Genomic DNA, 12,526 nt, shown 5'->3' with positions numbered 1-12,526 from the left:
TCTTTTAAAACTCCAGCAAGTAAGATAATTTCATTATTTATAAATACTGAAAATGTAAAGGGCCCATACAAATTAGGAGCTGTATGTAGTTTTTACTTTAATATTCACTTAAATGTGCTCATAAAATCTCTATGAGAGAAGCAACTTTTTCCCCCCGTTATCTTTTGGCAATAAGTATAAGAGCAAAAGTAGCAGGGCTGTTGAATTCCATGAAACTTGCCTTTTATTTTTTCTTTAAAGCTAAATCATTCAACATCTGTATGGTTATTACACTCATATATTGCCCAGAATATATCTATTAGCAACTTAGGAATAGTGATTACAACAAAATTAAAGTAAATAGGTGTACAAAGTGTTTGATTTCCTTAATAGATAAGAAAGTTTTCCTAAAGGAAATACAAACAACTATACTTCAAATCAGATTATATATGCTTAACAATTTACCCTATATAAAATTAAATTTAACCCTCACCACTACAAATCTGTAGGGAATCAGAAAAAGATTTACAGTACACAAAGTCTTGACTATTGCATTCCACTTTGAAATCACTCTGAGTTAACACAGCATTTCCCCCAAGATTTAAAGAAAAATAGATTTTAAAAAAGGGACTCTTTTTAATCACCAAATACATCATTTTTGTTACTAAGACAAAAACAAGTTATATTTTTTCTACAATAATTTGCTCTGATGAAAGAAATATTCTTTTAACTCCTAACAAATGCTACATTTTTCAAGACTAGAGGAACTATTAGTAGGCATTCGTTCTTCTTGGCTGACGTTATTTTTCTCTAAAATATGTCAAGTAAGCTTTTAAAGATTCAGGGAGGGGTAACTTCATGATCTTTTCTCTCAGCAGATTTTGAGGAGGCTCTTCTGGCTTCATGGCTTCACTGTGATCTCTCTCCTCCTCTTCTTTGCTATCTTCTTCCATTTCTTCATCCTCCTCACTGTCTAGAGGGTGAGGAATGAGTTGATGGCCCACAAACACATACGTGTTAATTCTCCGTTTCACTCTCTTTCTCTTCCTTTTCCGGGGAGCCCTGGGAGGAAGCCCTTTGGCTTGCATTTCGTCATTGATGAAATTTCTAAGTGTACGGCGGATGTAAATGCGAGCCAAGTCCTGTAGATTCCTGACAGCACATGGGGCTAAAAGAAAACATTCAAAGGGCAGAATGTGAGTTTTTCTGAGAAATGTTAGAAAACAAACTGTATAGTTAATATTGAATTTCACCTGAATTCTGTGATACTACAAAACAGTGATGACTAAGAAATCCCCACCGGCTGTGTATTAAGGAAAATAGATTGCTGCAAATAACCACCCTCCCCATAAACTTATATAAGACATACAGACACCCCTTATTCAACTATGGCAATGCTAGACACAGAGCCCTCCAAATTCCCAGCCCTTGTCTCATAAAGAGTAACTATATTGCTTGTTCCCATTGACCAATCACAAACCAAGTGCTCATGAAGTTTACTTACACACACACACACACACACACACACACACACACACACGGAGTCCTGGTGTGGCGCTGGACTGCAAAGTCATTTGAACTGCAAGGTTGGCGGTTCAAGCTCACCGGCCACTCTGCAAAGTCATTTGAACTGCAAGGTTGGCGGTTCAAGCTCACCGGCCACTCCTAGGAAACCCTATTCAGCGCTGCTATGTGTCAGAAGTGATTCAACAGCACTTGTTGCTGTTGTTAAGTCAATTCCAACCCACAGCGACCCTGTGTAGGGTTTCCAAGGAGCAGCTGGTGAGCTTGAACCACTGACCTTGCAGTTCAAATGACTTTGCAGTCTCATGCATTAGCCCACAGCGCCAGTTAACAACACACACATGCACATACACACAGACATATATAAATGGACCCAGGTAAGACTATGTGCCTAAGTTCCCAAGTCCATCCCCTCAAGGTATATGGATATAATTTAAAAGTTTTCATAACTTTTCCCTCTGTATACTCTAGGTATGATGGATATATTTGTAACACATATAAACACATATGTAGAAATATATATCTACCCTGTATGTATGTATGGTCTTTGATCAGTTGACTAAGAATTTAGAACAAGCAAATTAGGGTGCAGGGTAACTAATGACAGGGATAGGAGAGATTTTACATGGCATATCCTTATATACTTTTTTATTTTAAGAACTCATAGTACTACTATCTACCCAAAACACTCATATAAAGACAACATTTGAACGATTGCCTCAGTGTGAGTTCTGAAGTTAATACACACATACACTGAGTTTTTATCATGCTTTATAAGAGCAAGTTGAACTGGGCCCACAGGCAAAGGGCCACAAGAAAACATGCTGTGACTTTCAAAATACAACAAAAAACAAATTTCTTTAAGTTACTGATAATAGAGTGTTAACATATCCTGTCTCATTCTCTTTCCCACAGTACATATGTATGAGCCCTATAACCACATACATTTCTTTATAGACTTTCCTAATACTTTAACACACAGAAAAATAAATTCTGTGCTCCCTAGTTTCCATCCATAAGGATATAAAAAAATCATCAGGGATTCCTCTCAAATACTTAAAACTAAATCCTGCTCCATTAACAACATTAAGAATTTTCATTATTTACTGCATTTTTATTTATTGTGATTTCGGTCAAAGTTTACAGAGTAAATTTGTTTCTCATGCAACAATTTTTATTTTTTGTTTCGTGATGTTAGGTACAATTCATTCAATGTAGCAAGGAAGGAACAAGAAATCGATGGCATAATTAGTCTTTTCATCTGATCTTTGCTCTAGAACCTCTCCTCACATTATTGATATTTTCTAATAACAGCTTAACAATGTTCTTCCTCCGTCAACACAGTCAGCTATTCGTATGTAATGAAAAACCCTTCAATCCTAAACAGTGAGAAGAATATACAAGCTTCCCAGGGTGAGCAAAGGATTCAGAGTTTATTTTGTTAACTTTTAACACTCAAGAGTCCTAAAACAGCACCCATATGAGTGTCATTTAAAAGTTCTTTAGAATGATTTAAAAAAACAAAACAAAATTAGGTTATTTTCAGCACTACTTTCCAGATATTCCCACTATGTTTATTATTTAACACGTTCTTGTTTCTAATGCTTTAGGTTATGAGGTAAGGACTTACAGAATCAGACATGTATTAATCGTTATTGGTAAAACATTTATTTTTAGTTTATGCATGCTTTCACTCAAAAATTACAGTAAATGTTATCTCTTATAAACACACTGAAACTCCATTAGTTTCCCAAAAGGTAGGTTCTATATAGATTTGTAGGAACCTACCAGTCAGCACTTCCATTTTTACTTTTAACAAAGATTGAAGAAGGTATTTTATTTAAGCAACCACAGAGAACTGACAATTTGGGGTCATTTTTGACCTACAAAAAAAGCAACTTCATGTAACTCAGCTTGAAACAGTTTCACAATTTATGAAGTCACTTCTGCCCTTTCTAAAGAGCCTGGCCTGGATTTAAAGCAATGCACTCATATTTAGAATGTAGTACACAAAACAAAATAAGAAAGAAAGAAATATATGACCTTTAGGGTAAATAAAAGTTAGTGATGAATTTGAGAACTAAAATCCTATTATTTTTAGTAAACTGTTCAATATAGCTATTTTATAAATATACAATAAACTTGGCAAAGGATTTGCATGCATATTATTTTGGGGATTTTTTTTGTGTGTGTTCTTTCTCATTTTTACTCCCTGTAATTAAGAGAATAATGTCCTCTGAACAGAAGATTATTTTAATTTGTTTGAACAAAAAAGAAAATTTGTTCTCAATCTACATACAACATATTAAACTTTGACAAATACTAATTTTCAAACTTTTCACTGTGTAAACATCCCCAAAGAATGTTTTTATTTTAAAAAAACTCTCATATTTCCTGGCTCATTAAAAAATTTATATTAGTAGTTGAAGATTGTTTTTCCTTCTTTTTACTACAGAGATTCCCAAAAGTTATCTGTATATATGTATGTATTTATGCATGTGTGTACACGTATTATACAACTTTCCAAATGTTATAGAATAAATGTATATCACACAAAGGGAGAGTATAATGAACAACCAAGGCCTACCACCCTGCCTCAACAATCACACACTCACAACGAATCTTCTGGTATCAACATCCCAAGTCACTTGCCATTGCACCCCAGATTATTCTGATAATAGAAGTTAGACATCATATCATTTCATCCGTATGTATTTCAGAGGTATGATGGATCTTTTTTTTTAATTTAGGATCTCTCTTTCCAAATTTATCTATTATGTATTATATATGAGGGTGACTAAAAAATTACGCACACTCTGGTTTATTTAAACGCCTGTTTAAATCCACTATTTGTCATCCACTACTGATGACAACATTGAGCATGAACATGAAATGATTCTGTCGAACAGACAAGTGACAGTGGATTATGTGGCAAAACACGTGAAAATCAGCCATGGCTCTGCCTATGAAGTAATCCATGACAGACTTGGTTTTCAAAAAGTTTGTGTGAGATGGGTACCTAAACAACGCACAGAAGAACATAAACTGAAGTGTTTGGACATCTGCAAACAAAATTTGTACATATACTCGAAGGAAGGGAAAAGTTTAAACACTATCAGGAAAAAGGTTCAACAATCAACAGTGACAGCTGAAGTCTAAACTTTGGATTAAATGCAGAGGACGGCTATCCAAGGGCACTGTGATCTGCACACCTTTGCCCACACTGTTCACACCGCAAAAACTTCGTTTTGAGGTGTTAAAGCATCCTCCCTATAGTCCTGATATTGCTGATCTATTGGACTTTCACCTGTTTGGTCCCTTGAAAGCAGCCCTTCAAGGACAAAGATTCACCTCTGATGAAGAAGTGAAGACAGCGGTGCATTTGTGGCATTCATAGTTCACAGCTCAGCCTAAATCACTTTTTACTAAGGAATTACAAAAGTGTCTTGACAGATGGACAAAATGTATTGAAAAGCAAGGAGATTATGTCAAAAAATGATGTATTTGTCTTTTCTAAAAGTTGATTAAAATAAATGCTACAGCCAGAGTGCAGATAATTTTTTAATGTATCCTCACATATTCCTTAAATTGTTGTTGTTGTATGCTGCTGAGTCGGTTCCAACTTGTAGCGGCGCTGTATAGGGTTTCTGAGGATAAACTGTGGGATTTGAAATGCCAGCCTGTGTTTAGCAGTCCATTGCTTATCCTACAGTGCCACACCAGGACTCCTTACTTTAAATAAGCTGTTTATTTAACATTTACAACTGTTTACTTTAAACAAACCAATGACAATGGTTTTGTCACTTCACCAATGACAATGTAATTGTCATTATATATGAGTCAACCTCATATATAATACTTGGGAGTCCTGTTGTGGTGCTGTGCATTACTTCACTGGACTGCAAAGTCAGTTAGAACCACAGGTTGGTGTTCAAGCTCACCAGTCACTCCTTGGAACCCCTACACAGGGTCCCTATGGGTGGGGACCAACTTGATGTTACTAAACAACAACAACAGATCTACTTATGTTGACATCCTAAATATGAAAATATAAATGGCTCAAATCATCCATGTCATCCATGAATTATCTTATTACAAAGCATCATTTATAACCAAGACTCACTTAAAAATACTAGGCAAGAAAAACTAATTGTCATGTAAAAAGGGGAATGATTACTGGTAGAATTCTGAAAATTTAAAGTGTTAATTATAAAGTGGAACACTTACACAGCTGTTGTACAGAAATCTATAGGAGTCCCATAACTACTTACCCACGGTACACATGAGGCACTCTCATTAGGCCACTAGCAAAACCAAATTATATCTGGGGGAGTTTTTAAGTACTTAATTTTATTACTCTCAATCTAGTTATGAGATAGTTTAAACAAAATTTTCGTAACTGAACTGTGTACTTCTAATGTTTGTAACACAAGAAAGATGAAGTCTTTTTACTTTAAAATTGCTGCTTTTAACAAGGCGATTAGGCAGATACTCAATAATTATAAAACAGGTCAAGTCTAAAAAGTAAACAATTCTATTTAAATAATTGTAGTGTATAAAACACATGCATACCAATAACATTTACCTGATTCTAGTGCTAAAAGGAAAGACCTTTTAGTCCCAGATTACATCCAGTAAGTATCCTTTTTTGATTAGAGTGAAATGAAGCTTAAATGTAACGTCCCAGCATGTTAATTTCACATTTCTAATAGGAGTCTTCATTTTGAGATTTTGTTCTTTGTTTAAAATCTTAATTTTAATATCCTGCTTTATTTAGATATTTTGCCTACCTGATTCAAATCTTTTTTTCTAAGTAGCTAAAGCGCACCAGGGGAGTCCTGGTGTATCGCTGTAGGATACGCACTGGACTGCTAACTGCAAAGTTGGCAATCCAAACCCATCAGTCACTTTTTGGAAACTCTATACAGGGTCACTATGAGTTGAAACTGATTTGACAGTACTTAATTAACAACAACAGCAACAATAACAACAGCAAACCAGGGTAAATCAAAAGTATTGCTACAAAATCACAGACACCTTTGTTAAATAAAAATACCAAAATGTACGGCTATTATTTCTCAACACACTTTTTAAGGCAATGTTTCCTTCTTTCTAGCCTGTCACCAAAGAATTGAGCACTCTTCGGTTTACACATCAAACCAGCAGTATTGGCGTTCTTGGGGGACTTAAAATGTGTTCCTTTCCAATGTGTTTTGAGTTATGTGAAACAAAAGGAATTTGAAGGGCAGGATCAGGGATGTATGGTAAATGGGGTAAGGTTTTTCAACAAAATTTTCACAAGACACTGTAGGAAAACTAGCAGGTGCATTGTCATATGAAGAAAACAATTCATCAGTGCAATTTCACTGGCCTTTTCCTCAATAACGCAGCTCTCCAATTTCTTAAAACCTCTTCCTAGTAAGTCCCCATGGTAGTACTGCACCCCCTTAAGAAAATCCACCAAGATTACCTCTTGGGAATATATTAAAAAAAAAAAGTCACTCTATCTTCTAAGCTGACTTCTCTAACTTGAATTTAAATAGTTGAGCACATACCCCAAGGAGCCACTGTTTTGACTGGGCCTTGCTTGAGGACTAAGGTACATGGCAATGGCAGTGAGGTTGGCCCAGGATCGGGCAGTGTTTCATTCTGCTGTGCATAAGGTCGCTATGAGTTGGTACCGACTCAATGGCACCTAAAAACAACAACAACAACAACAACAACACTAAGACAAGTGCATTACAGAGAGAACTTTTCTGCGCCATCGTCCACTGATTGCAGAGCCATTTTTAAACATGTTTTGCTTGCAATAAACTTATGTATGCAAGAACTGGAACTTAGTAGCAATGATTTTTTTTACTTGCTCTCATATTTCAGCAGCAAGTTTATCTGGAAACAAAAAAGTAGTTGAAAACATTTTCTGACGAATGAAAAGTTTCAAAATTGTTATAAGTGAGTATCTAATTTATTCCTAAATGAATAAAAAATAAAATGCTTGGCCAGAACTTTATGAATTCATGGAGAGAGACCAACAGTCTCCTCTGATGTCAGCTCCTAGTAGAAAAGAACGCTCTTAACCACTCTCTTGGGTCCATGTGGAAAAATCCTTCCTGCGACCAACATTCCTGGCATCTCTCATTCCCAAGACAGAAGAGCGGCTTACATAGTCTATGAGTTTGTCATAAGAAATTGGCCACATGTTGCTCTGACTTTTGCTTCTCCTTCCCTCTGGAATTTGCCTACTTAAAAACATGGGCTCAGCCCACCCACAAACTTATAAAGTAAACTACCATGGCAGAGGCAGAAGAGTGGCCAGTGTTATATACAACTGGTAGAGGGTAAGTCTAATTTAAGGATATGGACCTGTAATCGACTTTGACAATATGCTTCAATCCATAGTCATCTGGACACTGTATACTGCCCCATTAGAGCTGAGGACAACTGCCTCATAGGGTTTCCAAAGCTGTAATTTTTATGGAAGAAAACTGACACATCTTTCTACTTCAATATGGCTGGCAGGTTTGAACCATCAATGTCAGTTAGCAGTCAAGTGCTTAACCACTGTGCCATGACAGTTCTTTAAAATCCTTGATAACTGCTCTTTATTAAGCAAGTATTACATGCCAGGCACTATCCAAGCACTTTACAAAAACCATTTCATGTAATTCTCATGTTGTTGTTGTTGTCAGGTGCCATCGAGTCAGAAGTGACTCATCGTGACCCATGCACAGCAGAACGAAACAATGTCCGATCCTGGGCCAATCTCACTACTGCTACCATACTTGACGCCATCAACGATGCCACCTGGGGGTCTTCCTCTCTTTCTCTGACCCTCCACCTTCCCCAGCATGACATCCTTCTCTAGCGACTGTTCCCTCCTGACAATATGTCCAAAGTATGAGTGACCAAGTTTAGCCATCTTGGCCTCCAAGGAGCACTCTGGATGCACTTCTTCCAAAACAGATCTATTGGTTCTTTTGGCAGTCCGTGGCACTTGTTAGTATTCTCCTCCAACACCACAATTGAAAGGCACCAAATCTTCTACGATCTTCCTTCTTCACTGTCCAGCTTTCGCATCCATATGAGGTTATTGAACATACCATGGCTTGGGTCAGGTGCACCTTAGTCCTCAAGCTGACATCCTTGCTCTTCAACACTTTAAAAAGTTCCTGTGCAGCAGATTTGCCCAATGCAATGCGTCGTCTGATCTCTTGACTGCTGCTTCCGTGAGTGTTGATAGTTGATCCAAGAAGAATGAAGTCCTTGACAACTTCAATCTTTTCTCCATTGATAAGAATGTTTTTTATTGGTCCAGTGGTGAGGATTTTTGTTTTCTTGACATTGAGATGCAATCCATACAGAAGGCTGTGTTCTTTGATCTTCATCAGTAAATGTTTCAAGTCCTCTTCACTATCAGCAAGCAACGTTGTATCATCTGCATATCTCAGGTTGTTAATGAGTCTTCCTCCAATCCTGACACCACGCTTTTCTTCATAAACATCCCAAAAAGGTCCCTAACTCACACAGCTCAAAAGAAGGTTGCAAACATAAACTTAAATCTCTTTAGAAAACCTGATTTCTCTGGGAAAAGTTTGGAATTTTGGTAAAAAACTTAATTATCACCAGAACCATTAGCTATGCCAAATCAACTAATTACTACTTCGTCCTCTTCTTTCTCAATGTGTCTGTAGATCCCAATAAGTTGACCACACCCTCCTTCTTGGAATGCATTCCCTTTTTGGCTTCCAAAACATTGTTTATGCTAGCTTCCTCTCATATTTCTGGCTCCTACTCCTCTTCATTCTCCTTTGTAATATGCTTAATTCCTATGGTGGTTTGAAGCTCCAATTCTAATATATCTTTTCTATCTTCATTCTCATTCTAAGTGGTCTCATCCTTTTTCAATGCTCAAAATGGTATTTTTACATAGACAATTTCTCAAAATGTAATTTTTTTATGTGAAGTAGGTTTATTTACTTGACTATTTGATATCTGCATGCTAAAAGTCAACTCATACATGGCCAAAACAGATATCTCATTTTCCTATACCTATTTCTAAACAGGAGTCCTGGTGTGGCACTATAGGATAAGTACTGGACTACTAACTGCCAGTTTGGCAGTTCAAACCTACCAGCAGCTGCTTGGAAACCCTATACAGCATCACTATGATTCAGAAGTGACTCAGTGGCACTTAACAACAACAGTTTCATCTCCAATCTTTTTAAACACAGTTGTTGTTATTGTTGTTAAGTGCCTTCAAGTCAGTTTCAACTCATAATGACCCTGTATAGGGTTTTCCCAAGGAGTGGCTGGGCGCTTGAACAGGAAACCTTGTGGTTCAAACCAACCTTGCAGTCCGGTGTATTAACCTGCAGCACAACTTCAGGACTCCTTTAAATACAGTAGGTGGTACCATTATTCAGTTGCTCAGTTGCTCAGGGCAAGACTTTTTAATTCCTCTTGTTTCTCATCTCTACCATTCCACACCTAATCTACCAGCCAATTAGTTTGTGTTCTGTTCTAATCTACAGCCAGTGGTTTAATTATTACTTACCTACCTGCTAACAACTCTATCCACATCAACATTAACTCTCCTTGACTTTAAAAATTAAAAACAAAAAAACCTCCTAACTGGCCTACCTGCCCTATGATAATCCATCCTTAACAATCCAGTGAATGAGTTTCCATCACCAGGACACATATCCCTTTGTCTTGGAATGACCAAGTTCTTTTGAGCTTGAAGATTCTGTATTGGCTACCCCTCTAAACAGAAAACACTGTCAAGTAATCTCGATGTGACGGGTTCTTTCTTTCATCCTGGTACTGGTGGTGATGTGCCGTGGAGTCGGTTCCAACTCATAGCGACCTGTACAGGGTTTCTGAGGCTGTAAACCTTTATGGGAGCAGAAAGCCTCATCTTTCTCCTGCAGAACAGCTGGTAGTTTTGAACTGCTGACCTTGAGGTTCATAGCCCGATTCATAATCACTATGCTACCAGAGCTCCTTTCATCCTTTGTTGTTGTTAAGTGCCGATGAGTTGGTTCTGACCCATAGTGACCCTGTATAGGGTTTCCAAGGAGCAGCTGGTGAGCTTGAACCACCAACCTTGCAGTTCAAATGGCTTTGCAGTCAGTGCATTAACCCACAGTGCCACACCAGGACTCCTTTCAAACTAGCCATCACTGAAATGTTACCTTGGCAGAAAGGCCTTTGTGGTACCTTGAATTTACTTAAAATGGTTTATCTATCTAACGTCTTCTTAATTCCAACCAAGTGATTGGGCGGGATCATGTAAATAAGGTATATAGGACTCTGCTGAGATGGGCTAGTTTTGCCATCCCCACTAAGTTTAAAATGTGCCACCTCAGAAGCAGATACAGAAGATTTCAGGACCATCAAGAAGGAAGAGCATGAATGGAGGAGTGTGAGATCTGTACCTAGAAAAGCAATGACGGCAAAGGCGGTGGCATGGAGAAAACAAAGCAGCTGTGTGCTCTAGGCTCATGGACTGAGGGAAGGGGAGTGCCTTAGATCAGGAGGCTAGCTTGCAGAATGTACCCTTTAGGCATCCTCAGACTTGCTCAAAGAGCTTTCTTTCTAACAACTGTCCCAACAGGGCAAAGGACAAGGGGCCAAACAGTTGAGAAGTTGAAGACAAGTGTGAGGTGTGTCTGTAGTACAGCAGAGAAGAGATGTTTCTGATTAAAACACTACTGTATTCCAAGTTGGTTTTGATCCTGAATTGTAACCTGTTGACTTCCCTAATAGACCCTGTAATTGTGAGTACTGTTATGAACTCCGTATGGCCATTTAATTGGATTGGTAAACCCAGACGTGAAGTAGAGCACTGTGAGAAGAATGGTTAGTGTCAGAATAGGGTAAAGAAGGTTGAAGGCATGTCTGACCTCCGCGTCACAGGAATTCGCATTAGGCTGATCTTGAGTTTGATTCTCTTTCGTCCTTGTGAAGTCAAAGGAAATCAAACATGGTCTCCACATGGGTTTTTGCAGCCTTCCTTACGACCACTTCACCATAACTATTGATGACTTTTTATCACATCACAAACTATAAGGAATTCCTTTATTTGTTTTGGTCCTTTACCTTCTTTTCATGCTTCCATGACAACAGCTAGTAGTTTATTGTATAAAACACAGGCTTTATAAAAGGAAAAATTAGGAAGTTGAGTAAATCCACTGACTGTATTACTGTACACTCATTTAATTCTTCATAACTATGCTGTTGTTGCTGTTCATCACCACCAACTCAGTTCTGACTCACAGTGACCCTAATTAGAGTTTCCAAGCAGTTGGCTTTAACTGCCAACCATGTGTTTGCCAGTAATGTGCTTATCCTAAGTGCCACAACAGCTAGATATCAAACTCCAAGCAAATGTGCTGAAAATGATGTAACAGTGCGATCAGAACAAACTACTTACGGAGTCCCACTGAATCTGGCTTGCCATTATCATTCTTACTTGGCTGAACAAGTGGAGCAAATGAAACGGCAAGAATGTTTTTACTTTCCCAGGTGTTTTGTCCGGTTCGCATAATTTGTGTTAACTGTTTAAAAAGAAAAACAAATAAAACAGTTTAATTTTGAAAATGTGATGATCTTTTAGTCCAATTATTTTAATGTAATAATTGCCAGAGAGCTATGTAATTACTTTACTTATATTTAAAGGCAATGAAATTATTTCCATTTAGATATTTACTGTAAAAGAATACACATGGAATTAAATATATTTTATGTTCAAGATAGATATTCCAATGCAACTGAGATGTCCACATACAGACTGAATGACTCTGTATGTTAGATTTGAGATAGAAAAGTTTTTTTGTGGCTCTCAAAAGACATGTCTAAAATAGGTTCAGTTATTTGGATAAAGCATTATATTAATAAAACCATGTTTTCATTACTGTACCAATGAGCCAGCTTGAAGCTTTGACATAATAGTAATGAAATCCAGATTTCTAATTCTTACCCCAACTTGGTATTTCACACAAAAATGTTATTACTCACAAAG

General features: G+C 37.4%; 1 protein-coding gene across 2 annotated transcripts in view; it reads right to left on the bottom strand.

Annotated features, from left to right (window-relative positions):
- Positions 1-779: 779 nt before the first annotated feature.
- PCMTD1 (protein-L-isoaspartate (D-aspartate) O-methyltransferase domain containing 1) overlaps positions 780-12,526 on the bottom strand; it is a 49,269-nt gene continuing 37,522 nt past the window's right edge. Inside the window, exons 4-5 of one of the 2 annotated variants that reach the window (XM_006871862.1) lie at positions 11,939-12,062; positions 780-1,147 (exon numbers count right to left, since the gene is read on the bottom strand). In XM_006871862.1, the coding sequence (XP_006871924.1) occupies positions 780-1,147; positions 11,939-12,062 (492 nt within the window). The remainder of the gene's footprint in view (positions 1,148-11,938; positions 12,063-12,526) is intronic. The other variant, XM_006871863.1, reaches the window with a different exon arrangement.

This window comes from Chrysochloris asiatica, unplaced genomic scaffold (genome assembly GCF_000296735.1).
Source record: "Chrysochloris asiatica unplaced genomic scaffold, ChrAsi1.0 scaffold00176, whole genome shotgun sequence".
Classification (NCBI taxonomy): domain Eukaryota; kingdom Metazoa; phylum Chordata; class Mammalia; order Afrosoricida; family Chrysochloridae; genus Chrysochloris; species Chrysochloris asiatica.
Note: the sequence above shows the minus strand (reverse complement) of the source record. Positions and strands in the feature narration are given on the sequence as shown.